This window comes from Megalopta genalis, chromosome 11 (assembly GCF_051020955.1).
Source record: "Megalopta genalis isolate 19385.01 chromosome 11, iyMegGena1_principal, whole genome shotgun sequence".
Taxonomy (NCBI): Eukaryota; Metazoa; Arthropoda; class Insecta; order Hymenoptera; family Halictidae; genus Megalopta; species Megalopta genalis.
The window spans coordinates 7,424,652-7,444,787 of record NC_135023.1 but is presented as its reverse complement, the minus strand read 5'-3'; the positions used below and the strand labels follow the sequence as shown (position 1 = coordinate 7,444,787).

General features: G+C 43.0%; 1 protein-coding gene and 1 long non-coding RNA gene across 9 annotated transcripts in view; one reads left to right on the top strand and one right to left on the bottom strand.

Annotated features, from left to right (window-relative positions):
- The window catches only part of chb (CLIP-associating protein), a 46,326-nt gene that overhangs the window by 14,080 nt on the left and 12,110 nt on the right, over positions 1–20,136 (top strand). For 4 of the 7 annotated variants that reach the window (XM_033480234.2, XM_033480238.2, XM_033480236.2 and 1 more), the window contains exons 3-10: positions 1,356–1,527; positions 2,169–2,345; positions 3,168–3,244; positions 17,914–17,945; positions 18,026–18,110; positions 18,756–18,833; positions 19,630–19,787; positions 19,865–20,101. In XM_033480234.2, the coding sequence (XP_033336125.1) occupies positions 1,356–1,527; positions 2,169–2,345; positions 3,168–3,244; positions 17,914–17,945; positions 18,026–18,110; positions 18,756–18,833; positions 19,630–19,787; positions 19,865–20,101 (1,016 nt within the window). Of the gene's footprint in view, positions 1–1,355; positions 1,528–2,168; positions 2,346–3,167; positions 3,245–17,580; positions 17,786–17,913; positions 17,946–18,025; positions 18,111–18,755; positions 18,834–19,629; positions 19,788–19,864; positions 20,102–20,136 lie in introns of those variants that run through there. The other 3 variants (XM_033480237.2, XM_076525422.1, XM_076525423.1) reach the window with 3 other exon arrangements.
- LOC117226172 (uncharacterized) lies at positions 225–17,303 on the bottom strand. 2 transcript variants are annotated; one of them, XR_013034457.1, is made up of 4 exons: positions 15,170–15,306; positions 3,127–4,055; positions 2,050–2,313; positions 225–504 (listed from the first exon to the last, which is right to left on the bottom strand). It is a non-coding gene; the product is annotated as an uncharacterized LOC117226172 (long non-coding RNA). The 2 variants fall into 2 exon arrangements; XR_013034456.1 differs by lacking the exon at positions 225–504 and adding an exon at positions 16,478–17,303 and having other exon boundaries at positions 1,873–2,313; positions 15,170–16,393.

Below are 20,136 nucleotides of genomic sequence, written 5' to 3'. Positions count from 1 at the left end.
ATACTCGTGCAAATCGAATTTTATGTCTAGAAGGATTAAAGTAGCAACGATAAGTCTGAATTTTCCAGTTTTGGTCAATTATTTTCATCTAGTGGGATTTCTTCGTTTCAGATTGTGGTTTTTCATTTTGTTAAGTGGGCTAATTGAGCTTAAAGCATGTCTTAGAAGATGCATAGCTTAGCAGCCGGTAAAAAATAAGAATGACGTAACTCGGGATACGAAGGTTCAGAATGTCGAGAATCTTTTATTCGGTGTATATATTTGGCATTATTTTGATCTAGTTGGTCCAACTGCATATAACTGCATACACATTCCAGTGAAAAAACGCAGTTTCGTGCACGGGTTGGCATCAGAATTATGTCAGCATTAATATACTCATCAATCGTAAAATATTGGTGTCGTCTTTAAGATTGGTATTGGAGAATTATTTTTAGTCCTCTGGCCTTGGCCTTATTTTGAAAGGACAAGATATTTCCATACCGCGAAATCTTACGCACTTGCGACCTAGAAACGTGATAGAAATATTATAAAGCACGAAGTCCAAAAATTTCATTACTATTTTAATTTTCCATTATTGAGATCACGTGGAAAAGGAATAAAAGCTCTAACTTCGCCTGCAGAAAATGGGAATTTGCTTGAAGTTCCACGGTCCACGTATTACTCATTAAATCACTCAGTTCTGGAGCATTCTCCAGACTAAGTGCTAGAAAAAAATGTCACCCGTTTCTGAATGAGACTAATTACTAGGCTGCGGAACTTTATGCCAGTTCCCATTTTCATAGATCATTCTACAAAAGCCGGAGTAACGTGAAAAATAATTCTGCTGATTAAAAGATTGCTTGCAGTAAAAGTAACATAAAAATATTATTAACAGGTTCTACACGTTTATGTTCTATTAGATCAAATGTCTATAAAAAAAAGAATTATATTAAATACTGTTTCCAGAGAAAAAAATTATATTGATCTCTACTGTCGGTGGAGAAAAGAATTACGTCAAACTCGCCAGAGATTCTCAATCTAGCAATAATTCGCAACAACTGGCAAACCAGTCTCGAGGAAATAAAGTTCACAGTCACTAATAAAGCCAGCAGAGACACCCTGTATGCGAAACCGTATTTCAGCAGTTTCTGAGCGTCTTATCGGTTGAACTTCATCGCTCAGTCGCCGAGAGCGCCGGATAAAATAAGCACGGAAGTAGAACCGCATTCAACGAGACGCGATATTACGACCGAGATATAAATATACTGCGAAAACCGGTCTTTTGAGTTTTGCCCGTGTCGCGCTGTCCCCGGCCGCCGTGATCTACACGCTCTAGCCGCTTTAATTAGGTGACACGATATTCTTTGTTTCCACAGGAGACAGCAAAGATGCGACCCGGGAAAAAGCGCAGCTGGTGCTGCTCAAAATCATGGAGAAGGGCTGCATGTCGCCCCAACAGCTCCTGGACAGATTGCGACCGGCTTTCGTTCATAAAAACGCCAAGCTGAGGGAAGAAGCCCTAATCCTACTGACTACCACACTGAACGAGTAAGTATTGTCCTCTCACGAAGTGTCCTTTCTGGTCTGATCGAATTTTACAATGGGACACGGACAGCTCAATTAATTTGTCTCAGAAATGATTGATTCCTTGTCTTATAATCTTATGGCTGTAGTAATCAGAGTACAGAGAATCCTGAATTGTAACATGAGAAGAAGATTCCTGACCACTGTTGTTTCTACCGTGAACTGTCTTACCTCTGGAACAGCTTTGAGAAAGGCACCACATTCAATATTTGTAGATGTTGATGTAGAAGCAAGCAGTGGCAAGCAAACACTGGCTGAAGTAGCAGTCAAATATATAATATTTGTACACTGTACAAATTAAAACTCGTATTTCAAAGATCATTAGAATAATCATTTAAGCAGCATACAGAATTAAATATACAAATTGAGTTGTTGCACACATTTAAGATCATTAAGTCCGTGTAAGAGGAAAATCTTCCAAGATTTTAAAGCATTCCGCATTTCTTAATCACGGTAGAGCAATAAAAAAGGGTATCAGAGTAATACCGTTGTAATGCGATTGGAACAGAGAGGAATCGTTTCGTGTGTTTGCCAGAAATCACAAATTCCTTTGCAGCAGCGGAAAAAATTTGATTCCTTAATTGCCACGATAAATCCTTTTACAGGCATGGCGCGGACGAAATGATGCTGTCGGGCGTGATTCCAAGTATCGTGAAACTGCTCTCGGACCCATCCGAAAAAGTCCGGGAGACTGCCATGAACACGTTAGCAGACATCTACAGGCATGTTGGCGAACGGCTGCGCGTTGACCTGCAGAGGAAACACAACGTACCGCAAGCTAAGTAAGTGAGGAGGTGATCGATTCATGGAAATCTCACTGAATGAATTTTACAAGCAATAGCAACAACGTCTGCTATGTTTCGCCCTAAGCTCCGCAGAAATAGCTGCATTAAACATCCTCCTGCGGCTTTATTGATAATCTTATATTCTAAATATGCACGAATTACAGTATAATTACAGGGATATGACAGATTTTATGCACAAGAATTAAAACAATTAAGAAGCTATCTAATTCGATTACTGTTTTTGATCTTGCTAAAGATTGCACCATTATGTGCAGGATACAAGGAAGTCTACATTGCAGTTGATCTAGTTCCTTAAAGTATTAGATCATGCTTCAACTTCGATATTGAATAGCTCGATAAGCGATGAAGTCACTCGAGTGGGTGTTCCTTAATTATTTTGAGCATTGTTCCAAGAGATACTCTAGAAGACTCACTTACACAACTGCCAGACTTCTCTCTACTTGTCCACGTTTAATTGTTGAACTATATACATGCGCTGCCTACCTAATTGTTAGGTTGAGGCATAACATGCTTTAGCTGTTGCCTCTTTAGATAATAGTCCTCCAGTACAAAGCAACATTTATAAAGAGCGTAATTATAGAGTGAGCTATATCAGAAAATGCAAAAATGTATGACTGAAAGCAATGCAAAATTTACATGATACAGAACTTGCAAATCTTTTATTCTCTTTGACTGTGTTATAATGTGATGGATTTGTTTAAAGTATACACGAGTGGAGGATCTTTTGTGCAACTATTTTTGCCATAAGTGTACGAACTTATAAATGCTGATTTGCTGATCCTCCGTATGCTGTTTCAGGTTGCTGTTGCTGATAGAAAAATTCGATCAACTGAAAGCTGCCGGTGACCTGCTGCCACTGGCGTTGTCCTCGGACGGTGAGTTGAAACGAAGTGTTCTCTGGCGGCTGTTATGATGCGAAACGAAGTCAGGACAGGCAGAAAAAGCTTGCGGCACACGCGCGTCACCGCGCTAACATAATTCAGACTGTATCGTGCTGCCATCCATGAACACAATCGTGTGGCGGTAAAATGCCTTCACATTCAAGAAGAGACCCGCCTTGTCTCTCCCTCCGACTCTCTCCTTCTCTCTGTCTTGGCGGACCACGTTCTCCTGGGCACACACGATGAATATTTAGCAAGGACCGCTTGTTCACCAACGTGATAAGAATATTCACTTAACCGGCCACGGTAAAACACGGCCAATTTCAATTTAATTACGTCGTCCGGCCACGTTCGCCTCTCGACTTCTGGTTCAATTGTCCTACCCGTGGTTGCCAATGATGCTTTCTTGCCGTCGCTTTTTCCCCCTTTCTTTCTTTCATTTCGCGAATAACGGCTCGCCACCGTTTCGCGAGATTGATCTCCCGTACAAATTTGGGCGCAATTAGGCCGCCACTGTTCCTGCACGAAATCGCCAATTGAACCGCGGGTTGGGAAAGAAACGGCAAAAACGGGCAATCAGCTTGTTCCGAAGCATCTTTAAAATTCAGGTTGCTCGGCAAGGTGTCTTCGGTCTGTTGGAGGGGGTTTACAGGTGATAGTCGGCCCGACGATGCTCGTACCGGTCACACATTCGTGGAATTATTCATAGAGATTAAAATTATGAGGCTCCATCAATATTGATCGGATACCGTGAAGAGTTCTTGCGATTCCTTGTACAGGATAATTAAGCGATTCTCATACCATCCTAAAAAAATAACACCTCTGAACTATTGAAGCCTATGAACGCGCACGCGCGCGGAGATTTCATATATTCTTTCATATTCACATATTCTTTGAATTATTCATAGAAAGCAAAATTGCGAGACTCGAACAATATTTTATCCGATACCATAAAAATGTCTTTTACTTATCCACTAAAATAGCATTGAACTTCTGAGTCCTTCGATTAAATCGTTCTCAAGTTCACATCTGAATCGTTTCAGACTACTAAAGAGATTATAGAGGACACTATCTCATGATCGTAGCATGAGTCAACGATTTTTGTTTATTTGATCTCTGCTTGGACGAGATTAGAACAAAGCTGCTTGCTGTTAGCTAGTCTCTTAAAATAATAGAGACCATAGAAAGGTTGACAATGCAGGAATGTAAAGAGGAAGCACTGCATGTCCTTATAAATAGACTATCATCCTTGTATAATACACCTCTCGCAAGCATCAACAAGCTAGTATAGAATAGCGGATACAATTCGGCCGCTGTTTCATTGGTTTAGCCACGCCCACTGTAATAAGACACGCCTATTTTCCGTGAGTGATAGGAATAGAAGATCGTTATTACAATAATAAAATTATTGTACAGGACTTCTTGCAACTATGGCCTGTACGAATGTATCATATCGAAAACAATTAATGTTGTATTTATCGCGAATACGTTTCCGTAACTTTGATAAAATTCGTTGCGTTTGTAAATCGAAACGAGGCCCGCAGAGTCCTCGATCCTCGAAAATCACGGTTCTCGAGGCGCTCCGGAACGAGTTTGTCGAATCCTACCTCGCGTTACCCAATCAGAACCGTGTCTTTTGATCGAACGTTGCATAAGAGGAGTCCTGCACCGGCACGATTTTTTTTTCGCGACCAGACAAAGATTGATTATACAATGGAATGCGTATGCGACGCATCGTGAGTCATCGGGAATCTCGATTTAGCCGACCTTTTTCATTCCACTTCTCGGTTTCATTCGTCCGTGTTTATTCTGCCCCGATATTTTCGTCGGTTTTCTCCTCCTACCATTGTTGCTTCTTCGTTTTTTCCCTGCCACACGGACAGAACTAATATGCGAAGTATTCGATTGCCGGCGACACGTAATATTCGCAATCGAAATTCGAACAGGCCTACAGGCTGTCTTACAATGTTACAAGGCCGCTCGTTTGGAGCTGGACGAGACGTTGGTCCGGTATGAATTACAGACACCGTTTGAAACAATACACCCGGCGATATTGCACCGCGTTGCCTGCACCTATCGGCCTATGTAATGTTATGTAATGTCGCAGAATAGATAACGCGGATTAGCGATCGCATTGTGCCGGCGGGACAGAGGAAACGTCGACCAATTGTCTTTTAAATTCGATCCTCGAGCGTTCGCTACAGAAAATGCAGTTCCTCCGAACGCATCTGCAGTCTCTAGAAAATGTTCAAACAAACGCATCTTAATTTTGTTGTTCCACGGAGTCATAAAAGATTAATTCGAAATTACTGCATCAAAATTTTCGATGTTCTCGTCTTTCATACGAGGATATGCGTTCATCAATTACCGAATCAGTAGAAAGCCATCAATAGATCGTCAAATCGAAACGTATTCATGTTCCGACGTCTCAGGTTCGAATTAAGTTACAATCTTACGTAAATAATTTGCATCTTAATGTCACATTCAAGAAGGTAGGTCACGGAACAATAGCGACGTGCGAATATTTCTCCCGGTTGCCCTCGTTCCACATTTTTCAAGATAGCAGAAAGGAAGCTCCTCTAAGTTCGTTTTCGAATCTAGCGAGCGCGAAAACTTTCCGAGTTCTCCGATGTTCGCGCGAGTGAAAGCGTTCGTCACGTTACATCTAATGTATCCTGGTATGCGAAAAATTCCGGTAGCAAGTGGAGAAAAAAAAATGAGGTACAGAGCGAGAAGGATACGACGATCGCGAGACGAAAAGATCTGCGTATGAAATTCGTGAACAACTGGCGTCGCATTAAGAATCGAGCACGTTCCTTCTTCCTTCGACGCTCGTGCACGCACGCTGATCACGATTAGGTCATACATGGGCTTGGCAGAAGGAATTACGGCTCTTCGCTTGATTTCAGGTATATTAATAGAACGCCAAATTACCGTGAACAACTAACGACCATCTTCCGCGTCTACCTCGAACTCTTTTTCCTGTTGAAAGTTCTTCGGACTTTTGTCGATGGCGATGCATCCTTTACTGGGCAATCGTTACATTTCCTCATGCTACTTAAAAAAATCGTGTCTCGCTGAACATTTCATCGGGTCAATAATTAATATCGCTTTCGCTAGACCAAAAAATCCTAATCGAAATCGTGATCGGTTTTGTTGCAAGAAACAACATGAACTTTCTTCTTTCTTTATTGATTCTAGTTGATCTAAAGTCTTTTTATCCTTTCTCCTCTGAAGCAGTAATTCAAGCTGTTATTCTATCTGCTGGTAGGAAATGAGAATTTCCACAGTTCAATATTGAGAAAAATTTCCATCAGATCGCAAACATCCGGTAAATCGATGAACGCGCCGCGAACGCCGCTGGAACAGTTTTATTAATGAAGCAATTACAGCCGCTTAATCACTGAAGCCTACGCTTTAGCGCAACACCCGATTCGCGACCTTCGACGATAATTCTCATTCATGTTTTCAGCGTCGAAGATATCTGTGGCTTCGAGAGTGCGGGTGGTTACGGATTTTTTGCTCGCGGATCTGTGCTCGCGTATTGTTTGCCGGTTTCGTGGAATCTCCGCGCAACAACAGGCCGACGGTGTATCTTTGTACGCGACACGGAAAGGTTGAGCGTACACGGTGCAAGGAAAAATTTGCATAGGCCTCGTTCTCGCTCTCTCTTTCCCTGTGACCCGAGTCGTGTTTGTCAGAGGTCCGCGTTGAATCGCGATTACGCTATCCGATTTCTCTGGCGCTTAACGGTGCTGTGCATTATTCAGCCGCTGCTTTTCTACAAACCAGTCCATAACTCCCTTAAGGGCTCGTTCGGACGATCTCCCCACTGTCGGACCCGCGAGAAATCGTAGATCCTGGGTAAATCGTGCTCTTAGCCGGACGAGAGTTTTCTTCCAGGCAAATTTGCCCGTCCATAACTCTTTGCTATAATTCAGTCGTATTCTCACATTTGCAACCTGCTTCGTGCAGTGTTGGCATACTGTTCGTGCATACCGTACAATTTTGTTATTACACAGGATAATGCAAGTCAACGGAATGAGTCGTGGGATATGTTCTTTCGTTATCTTATAGCTTTACACAAATTCTTGCAAACAACGTTATAGCGATCTAAAACCTGGTCGTTTATCGACGAAGTTTTGTCCAATTATCACCACATTTTTCAAAAATCTGAAGGACCTCTCACGTAAGTCGCACCTGACAATCCTCTTTTAGGATTTACGAATCCCCGGACCAGGTTGACACCTCCAATTTCTTGAACGCCAGCTCGAGCTAGATCCATTTAGTCCGCGATACTTAAAACGTCAGGTTGATTAACCTAGCGGAAGCAGGATTAACGAACGGATCCGGGAAACAGTTCCAGTTAATTCCTCACGGTTCTTCCACCGCGGGCTAGGAACTTTCTACCACGGACGTGTTCATCGACAGTTTCAAATAAATCAGTGCCCGACTGAGCTCGTAGGAATTTAGGTCTCGTTTGTTCTATCAATCTTCACCAGGAGATCGATACCGGATCGTAGCTATACGACACGTCCTAAGACTTCCGCAGGATCTTAAGATTCCCATTCAGGCTTCTCGCTGATGACTATCCCCTGCCAAGAAAAGACTATCCCCTAACTGTCTCCGCCAATACATCAGCTCGCTCGAGCGGTACTCGATCAAGCTCGCGGCCAGAAGCCTCGATCCGCTTCGTCAGGGCCGCATTAATGCCTCCGTATGTTGTCGATACTCTCTTCTATCCTTAGAAACCCTTAGTAATAATTAACCTGCAGATTCTAATCACTGACGATGCTTCACACTCGATGGAAATATTTTTGGAAGAATGAAGTGTCTGTCTGCCTTCTATCTCCTGCAGTTTATGCCAAATATCTCTACTTTGCAGAATGGCTTTATGCATAATCTACTAAACGTGTTTTTTGCTATATGTTTCTTCTAAATCGAAGTACAATTTGGTTCTTCTGTTATCAAAAAGTGCTGGGATCACTTCATAGTTCCCCTTCTGTTTTTAATGTACAATTAAAAGGATGCAGCTAATATCTCACAAAATTTAGTTTCGATGCTCGTCTCACAGATACATTCCCTAAACTACCACCCTATGCGACATCGCATGCACTGTTCATTGAACCCTTAGCAAACAATTCCGCCCACCGTACCTTGTGATCAGTCGCTTCTAATGTCAACAATGGCCAGGATCAAAGCACTCGCAGGACTCCGATTGTGAGATAGACAAAGAGGAGGCGGCCCTGGTAGTCGCGTGCGTTTTTCGCCGGCAAACACGATCGGAATCTCGATCGGTGTATTTCTGCAACACCGGTTTCCCGCGACACGTCGAGATTATTCACCGTGTGGCCCGTTCACCGATCGATCGAAATTAGCACCCACACCGAGAGAGGAAGAGAGGGAGAGGGAGAGAGAGAAAGAGAGAGAAACCGGGCTCTCTCTGTGCCGTTGCAACCGGCGACCTTACCCTGAGGACAGCCGGTGTGTGTACACGTGCGCCCTGAAGTGAAAGGTGTGCAGTGTATGCAGCGCGCTGCACTGTGCTGCAGTGTGCTGCAGGGTGGCGACGCAAGATTTATACTGATGCGGTGCAACGGCACCAACGCTCGCGCGCAAACACGGTCCACGGCGATCAGATATTAGACGACGCGGAATAACGCTGCCGGAGATGCCCTTTTTATCCTCGGCCGACTCTCGCTGACATTCCGCTCGCTAGGTTTGCGACAAAAGGTCCTGATCACCCGAGACAACAGCTAGAAACACGCGAGGAACGACGAAAGCTAAAGTTTACCGCGCGCACACGGTTCGAGGCCCCGTCGATCACCGAGTCTTCTTGCGCTTATTTATCCTAAGCAAAGTGTTCGTTTCCTGCTATGTCCACTTGTTGTCGTTACGTAAGAAAAAAGAAGAGAAATATTACTTCGTATTTGGAGCGATAATGTCTTCGAATGCAAAGGGTTAAAAATCATATACGGGTTAGCAACTCGTTGGTTTAGCCACCTTTGCACGATGTTCTCCAGCTCTGTCTAGTCGATTGCGACCGGATCCAAGCGTCAGGCTCCTTCCCACGGCGCGTTGATTATTCACTCGCGCATTCTTGGCGGTGGAGAGACTTCCTAGGCTGAATCTGCATAAAATCCGAGGATACGGTCCCGTACGATTTGAGGAACGCTTCGCATCGCGTCCGCGACTTCCGCCTGTCGAGATCGGATCGTAGCCGTCAGGCTTTCTTCGGACTCTTTCTCGACGATCCTTGAGAAGTTCCGGTGAAGAATCCTCGAGGTACTTTCAGGAACGCTTCAGTCCCTAAAATCGCAACTCTTTGGGTTCGAGACTATCTCGGAGAATGGTTCGTCAATCTCGCTTGTAATTGTATAGTTGGTTCTGTGTGAAGTTGTGTTCTGAGACCTCTCAAGAGCTGAGAAGCGTCAGATCCAAATACTTGGAGGAACTTCGAGGAACTCATCTTCTAGATCATGTTTCTCTATTGAAAACTATCTTAGAGGAACGTCCATCAATGTTGTCCATTCACTGCAGTTGATTCCTCCAGAATCTAGGCATGAAATTCTCTCAAATGTTTCATCCCCTAAATGTTCAATTAATTCTTCCATCAAAAACTATTTCCGAGTCAAATCCTTCAGTCCTGTTTCATGCTATCCTGCACAATTCATTGCGTCGAAATCTGTGAAGTACTGTTCTCTCAAATCCAGCAGTAATGGCTCCAAACCGTCTGTTAATCGTTTAATCCCTTAAAAAGACTAAGGTCTTAACATTCCTGCTGAAGATGTATCATCACCCTCTTACAAGGGTTACTCACTCCTTACTTACTTCTCAACACCTCAAAAGTCTCAAAGAAATCACCGCGAACACCTCGACCGTAGTAATAGCATTAGAAAATCAATCTTAAACTCAGTCTCGCGAATCGAATAAATCGCGCGTCCCCTCGGCCGAGAAAAAGGTGGACAAATCACTCTAATGAACCAGTAATTGTTAGCTTGACCCGCGATTAACAGCTCGCGCGGCCGATAAAAGCCACGCGATAATGCATGCTCGCCTAACCGTCGCGGTGCACGCGGATTGTTACGCAAGCGGAGAGGAGGGCACCATTATCGCCTTCGAAGCGCGGCGCGCGTGGGCGATTCCTCTTTGAGCAACATTTAATGACCGTTCCGTGGAATCGGCATTCCCGTTTCCCCCGTTTTTTCGTTCCTCCGTCTCTTTTTCCCGCTGCCACCGAGCGTTCGGCTCCCTTTCATCGTCGCCGCCGAGAAAAACCATCGGGGAATTCCGATGGGACGCTGAAACGAGACGGCGAGGCTGTTCTCGAACGCGTTCGGTTCATCGTCGATGGGAAATCGGAAGCGGACTCGATCCTCGAGAACAATAAATAACGGGTGGACTTTCACCGACGAATGACGGAGACGCTGCGTACGATTTTCTGAGGGAATCGGCCGCGGCACGTTTTCTATCCGTAATTTATTCGGCGAGCGTACCCAGTTTCTAAAGCCCGGTTCCCACTGTTTCCGCGACACCTGCGAAATCGAAATCGAAATTTTTCTGTTTCACAATCAGCGATGATTCTTCAACGATAAACCTACCGGTCGATAAGACCGATCTCAAAATTTGTATTTCAAAGTTGTCGAAATTATAAAGACTCTCCAACAGAAAATAATTGAATAAAATTCTTTGGCCATGTATACAATATGATACAAATTGTGGAAAGTCTATATAAACTCTCTCTTATCAACGTTTACCCTTGTATATCTGGTTGCGTCGATTTAACATACTTTCCAGTGCAAATTGAACAATTTTATCGCAATTTTAATTCATTTGACTTCATTCTTGACGTTTGTAGAATAATTGTATGAAGTAAGGTATAAAGATTTTCTAGAGTCACTGTAGGATAGTTTCTTCAGTGATTCTTCAACAATTATGCACCTCTTGTGATTTGATCTAACACATTTTCTAATGTTAATTCATCAATTTTATATTCATTTTATTCAATTTTCTCTCGTTCTTTTCTACAATTGATTCACATACTTTCCTACTATTTAAATTGCCCTTTATGCCATTGCATTAACCCATTTGCATCATTAACAATTTCTCTAGACCCAACTTAACTTATTTATTCGCGCGATGACTGCAAAGTAGCTTCTCGCATCGATAACTTCAAATGATACTGAAGCAATCGACGATAAGATCATTGTGTTTTATTCTTCCTTGTGATGCAAATGAATTATTTATCGCTACAAAAAAAGGCGGAAAACGCGATCCTCTTTTGCCACAGTGTTTTTAGCAGCGATGCAAATGTGCATCGTTGTAAATGAAACGGAACGAAGACAGGAAGCGCGTAGACCAGATGATAATAACGTGAACTAAGAATGCTACGAGGCTGGAATCGTTTCTCGGGCTGTTGGAGTCACTGCTCGAGGCGTTGAAATTCTTTGATCGAAAATACGTGTCTGTCCGACCCACTCGGTCCCAGTCGTATGTTAATTGCGCCGGTAATTACCGATATTCCCGGCACGCACGCGATCATAAATCCGTGTCCCGCAGGGGGAAAACGCATGGCGATCCGATCGACCGAGTTTCCGGTTTTTTCGGAATCCCGGTGAAAAATCGTCGGACGACCCACATCGGTATCTGGAGCACGAATCGCCATAACTATCATCCTACCATTCATCAGTGTCTCTAGTAATTAACTATCTCGTATGCCCGAAAAATTCGCTATCGCACTTACAGACATTTTTCACGGTTCGAAGTGGACCGATCGGTGGACAATAATAATTAGACTGATCGCAATCTTCTATTAGTTTTTAAAATATTATATATTTTTATCGCGTACTCGGTACAACTGCGACTTCGACGAAATTAAACGCTGTTCATCTATAGAAAGAAACGATCCAAAAATCGTAAAGATCGTTGTCGTAGCCTCTTCGGCCATCTTTACGCGCGAACGCGTAAAGATGGTCGATCCAGCGGCAACTGTCCAAATACTCGTGGTACGTGGACGAATATCTGTCGGTCCGTTCGATTTATCACGTTGTCCCCCCCGTCAAATAAAGAGACGTTAATTGCCTGTTTGATGTCCCATTTCGACCGTGTAATTATGCTACGAACGTTGCCCGGGACATGTTTATTTCTTCATCGTCGCCATGGAGGACCGGCTCGCTCCATCGCCGGGCGTGCACGTTTATTACAGTTTAAACATTGTAATCATACCCGGGATCCGACGACATTCTTTCCCATGGCATGATCTTTAATTACCCACCGGGGCGTGCATCACCGTCGATGTTAATCACCGGCGATCGAACGGTTTTCGTTTTGCTCGGTTTGCTTTTGGCGCACGATGACGGCGGGTGGTCCCCGCCTCGCCACCGAGAGATTTAGATGAAAACTATCATTAGTCGCACGATCCGAGAGACACGGGGACATTTTTAAGGGGTTCCGTGTCCCACGGCCTGATTCTTGATTCCAGTCGACATTAATCTTCCACCGTTCCTTTCTCCGCCCGTTTTCGCGTTCCATCTTCTGAAACGAAACTCGCCACAAGAAAAATGTCCTCGTTCGTGATTATGCTCGGCTGCTACCAATTGCCTTTTTCATGGACTGTCATTAAGAAAAGCGCGTTAATTTCGTTTTAAATAATGATTTCGAAAGAACTCTGTTACATTATATTAGCCTGAATACTTCGACGAATTGTTGCGGATCAGATGATCGTAGTTTTTGAACAATTTCCCCGAGAAATTGCCGACCGTTGAACACCGATTTGAAAAACAGAACTACTGTAAAACTGCCGGTAGATAAAGCGTTAAGCGAATTTTTTCAACGTCAGAGAGTTTCGCGAAAGGTGTTAGATCGGCAACCTTGATCAAGCTGCATCACCGGTTCCGAATCGTCGGTGCACGCACGAGTTTCTGAAAAAGAGAGAAACAGTGTCACCTGTTTTTCTTCCCGAGCACGGCCGATCGGAACTTAAAAAGAAACTGGTTGCTAAAATCGTATTATTTACGAATAAGGTTCTGAACCTTGTGCGGACTCGGCCACGCAGCTTTCAAGCCGGAGCACGACTGGCACCGAACGCTTCTCAATAACACGAAATAAATCATCCGGTTTCGCGAGACCAGCGCCAGGTATGAAATCGATTGATATTCATGAGGGCTTATTGAACTTGGTCCCGTGGCTATGCCATGTGTTACCCACCGCATTAATCAGCCACTTGTTTTACGTAGACCGACAATTTGTCCGCCGGTTTCGCAACAACCGGCCGCGCTTCGATGCGAGCTTTCGTGTTTTGTCGCGGGCAACCTTTTAATTATGTCATTTGTCCTCTGATTAATGGTCTGATAACGCGGATTTCGTTCTCGTTAACCGAGATACGTCAAAAGCGACTGCACGTTCGCGTTTCTCGGTTACCCACCTGTCATTTTCATCTATTTACTCACACAATATTAATTGAAAGTATCCTTCCCGTTTTTATCCAGCGACATTAACGATATTGATTATTAATTTTGTTATTCTTTCAGAAGTACGAAAGAAAATTCGCGTTGCTCGGATGAGATGACCTAATTAATCGTGCAGACTTCGAATTTTGTTGATCAGGTATTCCGTTTTTATGAAAAATATGGTGATCCAACTGAATCTTTGTTGTCCCAACTGGTTTCGATTTCCATTAAATTTACGGTCGAAGAAACGATTCGGTTTCGCAGCTGTAAAAACCCCTAGTTCGCAGAAAGTGAAATTGCGAGGAGGGAAAGACGATCGACTGATCGAGTTGCCGGACTCGAGCGTCTCGGGGAACCTCTCAGGAGCTTTTGTTTCGCAGCCGATTGAGCTATTCGCTCGGCCGACGGATTTCTTTCCCCTAAACCTGATATTCGAATGCGGCTGCCGCCTATAAAATTTCCTCTTTAATTCCTCGATATCGTGTTTGGTAACACGATAACAACTTTACGCACCGTGTACTACAAGCGCTCTGCTCGGCACAGAAGCCGGTCATATATTATGCACAACGGCTGTTTTACAATTCTCTATAAAAACTGTTTTCCTTAATGCTAATCGTGGAAATGGAATTAGAATTTCAAATATTTCCTGCCGCTGGTAGTATGCATCCCTCCAGAAGGCCCTTTATTTTACAGCTAAAAAAGATGGGCTAATTTGCCCACTTGTAAGAATTCTCAAAACCGTGTACCGCAATATGGAGCACGGGTGAAGCGATTTAAATTGACCCGAATAGCCGGCACAAATTTGACAATGCTCCTCGTTAGTTAAGAGTTAATGGACGTCGCGGAAAAAAGTTAATGATTCGAACGGCTGTCAGACGGGGCAAGCGACGATTACCGGTCTTCTGTACCGCATCCATGTTCCGGCGGCGAGAATCGTTCTCCAGGAAAACTCGAACGCGACCGATAAAGAAAAACGTATAATCCAGATCCCCTAATCGTCGCTCGGTTAGCCGAGATGTATACGATGTGCCGGGCCCCTCGATTTGGCCCCCCAATCAGGGCCACCGATAGGGGAAGGTCCCCTTCCTACGGTCGCGCGAGTAAGCACCGCTTACCGGGAGAGTTCCTCGCCTCGTAGAGTAAACGAGAGTCGCCATTTAGCAGCGTGAGAGAGACGCGTGTTTTTCGCGATGCTAGACGCCTCTGCGTAGTGATTTCGCGCGTACGTCTCCGGGATCGTAAAAAACCGAGGATCGACCGACGTGACGGTGATCTTGATCGGGATCGTTTTTTTTTCTGTGTCACGGGGTCTCTCGCCGGAGAGTGACTCGATCTAAACGAACGAACGCTCGCGCGAGCACGCGCGCGCGCATACGTACGCGGATCGGGATAGCACACGCGTCGGTTACCTGTTCACGGACAATGGGCAAGGACGATCGTTTCAGTTTCTCCCGACACGTTGTTTGTTTACCTGATCAGACGTCGCAACTGCATCGGGACGGGACGACACATCGTTCTCAGTTCGACGTTTAAATCCACTGCGGAAACCGTCGTCCACCTTCGACGGTTACGCGAGTCTTCGATCGTCAGCCGACGACGCTTGCCACGCGGTTTATCGTTATTTTCGCAACCAGTGAACTCGGGATCGCGATAACGACTCGCCTTGACGTGTCTGCCTAGTTTCCATATGTAAAAAAAAAAAAAAGAAACGGGCCATAGTGCGCGCTTCGTTGGAGTAGGATTCTTTTGCCGATTTCGAACAGAACGGGCTGGCATCCCGGTTTAAACAAAACGACGGCAGGAGGACAATCGTGCTCGGAGAGGCTACAGTACTACAGTCATCGTGACAGACGCGTTTCGAGACAGGGAACACGAATAGATTCGTTCCACTGTCCACGTAAACGCGTTCCGTCGATTCGTTCCCCCGGCGATAGCGATTCTTGCCGGCAAGAAATCACGCGCGCGTCCCGACCACGAAGAACTGTCTCGTATTGTGACTTTGTTGGTGAAGTTCGCGGGTGCAACGTCGAGGAAAAGTTCGCCGTGCATAACGGAACAAATAATCGGTTCTTCGCTGAAATATTAATGCACTTTCTCGGCCGCCGCGCCGCACGAATTTCACTTCGAAATCATTCGGTTTTTTTCTTTTATTAAGATCCCGACAGGCAGATACACATTTTCTAGGAAAGAAGCCCGGTCGTTTATCGCGCGCTGCGTGAAAGGCAAATTGTGCGGAGGTAAACGAATAGACGAAGTTCCATCGCGGAGAGACGAAGGCTCTCGTGTTTGAACACGTGTGTGCGCGGTAATGAATTACGCGTAAACGTCACACACACGGCATCCGTGACGCAATGATCCTTGGAAATACAATTCATTTTTTTTTCTTGATACGCGCCTGCCGTTTGCGCCGGTGTTACATGCGGAAAATTCTTACGTAAAGTGGAAAGATAATCGCCGCAGTCGTCCGGGGAAGGTTAATTGTGAATATATTTGACGGAATATGTAATCTTTATCGCGGTCTTATCACGAAAACGATGATTGCTCTTCGTCCTTGCGGACGGTTGTGGAAGCTATTTTGGTCTTTATCGGCTGAACCACGAAGAACGTGTTGTTTGCATTTTTTTCGTCCCTCTTGCGACAGAAATTTCATTTCATTTCATTTGAATCTCGACCGACCGTGCCCGCCGGCCGTTATCTGTAACGTGAGAAAATAACTCTCTCGTGTCTCATTGCCGCAGTTATTACGAATGATATCACGGATGCAAATCTAGCTTCTCACCTTAGCGCGTTGAACTCGTGCTCAATACCAAGTTTGATCGGTAACCCGCATTTGCGATATTTCGCTACGTCTGATCCACGCTAGATTTCAAAGATTTCTAACGATCTATCTCGTTGTCAGGTTTTCGATTTGCGAGAATTTACAGATTCGGATAAATATACCGTTCAACGGAATTACCTCCGGTTACAATGACCTTGGAATATGTTGTCAAGGTTGTCATTCTAAACGCCGTTATGCTATAAATATAATAGGCGCAATCTTCTGCATTTCGAGATCTGCTAAAACCTGCGTATTTATCCAGATTATTAATCCGCTTATGAAAATTAGTCTTTTGCCAAGCATGTTCACCGTAATTCCTTCTTCCACTGGTATAGTTTAATCGCCACTCTTGCTTTTCTGATTCTGTGTAACGACGGATAATCGAAACGGTTCATAAAAATCGTATGCAATCAGGAAAACAGATTGCTACTTGATATCCACCGTGGCTTTTGAAACCGGTTTTCCTGTTACTATTTGTTACATTGTAGGTATATCGAATAAAGTTTATACCTTGTTGGCGATTGTCAGGGAACATACAAGAAGGATAGCGTTCATGGAAAATAGAAAATATTCGTAACGTTCGAGGAACTTAGTACATATTTACATTGGAGTAAAGCCAGGTTATCGATTTAATTCCGTCGATTTCAATATAGAGATTACAAATGATTATATGGATTCTTTTTGTAATTAGGAAACGCTAAAAATCGCTTTCACTGATGCGTTTGCTGATAGCTCGGATCGTTGCGTACACGGTGTTAAAAAATACGCGGTGTACAAATTTCTAGGGGAACAATTTTTAAACTCTGACCAAATCGACATTTTTTTGCGCTTCGTCTTACGAAATAATTCCTTTTATCGATGTGTGCCATCTTAATTAGCGGGATGTTAATTTTGAAGGAAACCAGAAGATCAGGTAACAGGCTATGCCACAATGGAGATTTCTCACACTGTAATGGAGTTTCCTGAAATCCTGCTGAGTGCTGTGTTGTGTTCTACAAGACATAAGAGATCGTTCGATGTTTCTGTTGTTCATTAACTGTGCGGAGTAGTATTTGCCTTGTAAAATGAATGATGCCGGTATAATTGTGTCAAGCGGCCACCGCTGCTTGCACAGAGGATTAAAAAAGTATCCCAGTATTGATCATAAGATATGGGATCCTAGTAGTAGATGGATTCTTCAGTGGGATAACATTGTGAAGCACCCAGGTGCTAGAGCAAGAGGATGCCATTGTGACATTCACAAGCCACCATGGCTATATCCAGACTTAGGTACACAGTTCTAAAAATAGATGCATCATTGACTACAATAGATTATGCTCCACGAATTAATCAGTTTCATTTAAGTATACTAGTAATTCCGTCAAACTAAGCGTTTCTCTTAATTTTTCTGATTTCAGTTGGAAAGAGCACAGATGAGACAGATAGGGCGGTAAGTGTTTCATAAAATACTGCTTATATAAGCTTGAGATCATGCTGTGAACTTTAATGAGATCGGTGTAAATGTTGCAGATTAAATCAGCTCCTGTGAAGAGGTCTACTGCTGCTCCAAAAAGAGGGCAATTTGGACCTGCAAAGGTTGCCCCTTCTGCAATAGGTACATTTGGATTTAATAGCCAATTATTAATGAGTGTAATACTGTGTAAATTAAAAAGGTTGATAGACACTAAAATGATATTTTGTTCGCCAGTTTGTTTTGAGCATGGTACCTTAACAATAGAGTAAAACAAGTGTACCTTAAAATAATTCAATTTGTTGTAGATCTGTAATCTTAATCAGAAGTATACGTAGCGAGTCATAAGCACAGTATATTAGAGTATACTTACGTAGGGTGTAAAATAGACACTGTTCAGTTTTGCCTCGATAGTTGAAATAACTTCTGTTTATGGTTCCAGAATAACATATTTAATTATTAACGTTTATTTCCTACGTTTTTATATGTTGTGTTATATGTCGATCATTTTGGGTATTACAAGCTACTTCTGTAAAACATCACTGTTCTACTTATCTTATAAGAGTGTTGCAAATGTTACCATTAACTTTATAGAAGCACATATTTCCGTTGCAATTACCGCACAAATGTGAAGTGCGCTAACTTACAAACTCTTCTGCTTTGACTTTTTAATGTGGCTCAGCGCGTTTGTAATAATATTAATGATGTTTCACTGTACACCAATAAAATATCGACTCCACTGTTGACATTTTCGGTGACAAAAACGCTAATTATTCGCTTGCATGACAGCTCATCCTGGTAATGCGCAGCAAACGGTTCCAAGGGCGACAACCGTGAAAAGAATCGTATCAGTAAAATCAACAGCAGGTATCTAAAACTCCATTGGCCTTATTAGCTCCATTTTATATCATGATGGTTCCTCTGATAAGTTCTGCATATTCCGTTTAAGACTTCTTATATTCATGTTTCTTTTTCCTCATCTTACAATCATCATGGTATAAACATCGAAAATACACAAAATTGTTTAAAATTCGGTTGAATGAATACTGCGCATATTTTAATTTAAAAGCCTCGCATATCATTGCGCTTTATCTCGATTATTTGCTGATTCAAATTAAACATAATCTAACGCAAGCGAGATGCTTAATAAAACGCTTACACATCTTTGATCTTTCCTGCACCGCTTTTTATGTCACGTTCTTTATAATATCGCGAACCACAATACCCGTAGGATAATAAGGTATTGTATAATATACATTTGGTGAATTTTTATTAACACAAAGATGTCATACTTACGGGTAAAATTAATTATTATAACATAGGAAATCAGAAATTGTTTGTGAAATATCATATGCCAGTTGCTATTAACATTGCCGATTAATACCGATCATAATAAGTAGTCCTTACACATGTGATACAACAATCAGGACAATTAAATATCTGCATTAAAAAGGAACATCGATGAAAATGTCCAAGAGCTTTTAAAACAAAAGCTTTTAAAACAAAAGCTTTTAAAACAAAAGCTTTTAAAACAAAATGTCTTGTACATTTTTTTCTATTTCCAATTTAAGCAGACATATTTAAGTACTCTGCTTGTTGTACATCATTGTTTGTTCATAAATTCATATGGAAATGTAAAATTATGTATAATATATATATATAGGTCAGGCTGGTGCAGTCGACGAGGAAACTTTCCTCACAGCATTCGAAGATGTGCCATCAGTGAACTTGTTTTCAGCAAAGGATCTGGAAGAACAAATGAAAACGATAAGAGAAAATGTTGGCGATGACAAGAAGGACTGGAAACAAAGGACCGAGAGTGTACGTTCGGAATTATACAAAATTCTATTCAGGTTATTATCATACGTATCTGATTATAAAATTCGTTTCTTCATCAGATGAAAAAGTTACGGTCGATCGTGATCGCAGGAGGTATAAACTATGAGAACTTCATCGAGTGTCTGAAAAGTATGCAAAGATCATTCGAGGTGGCTTGCACGGATCTCAGGTCTCAAGTCGTGAGGGAAGTGTGTATCACGTTAGCGTATCTTAGTGTACACCTGAAAAATAAGTTCGCCAGTTTTGGAGAGGCAGTCTTGCTCACCTTAATGAACCTCATACAAAATAGTGCCAAGGTAAGATTCCTGATAAATTGCCCGGTAACGCGGTG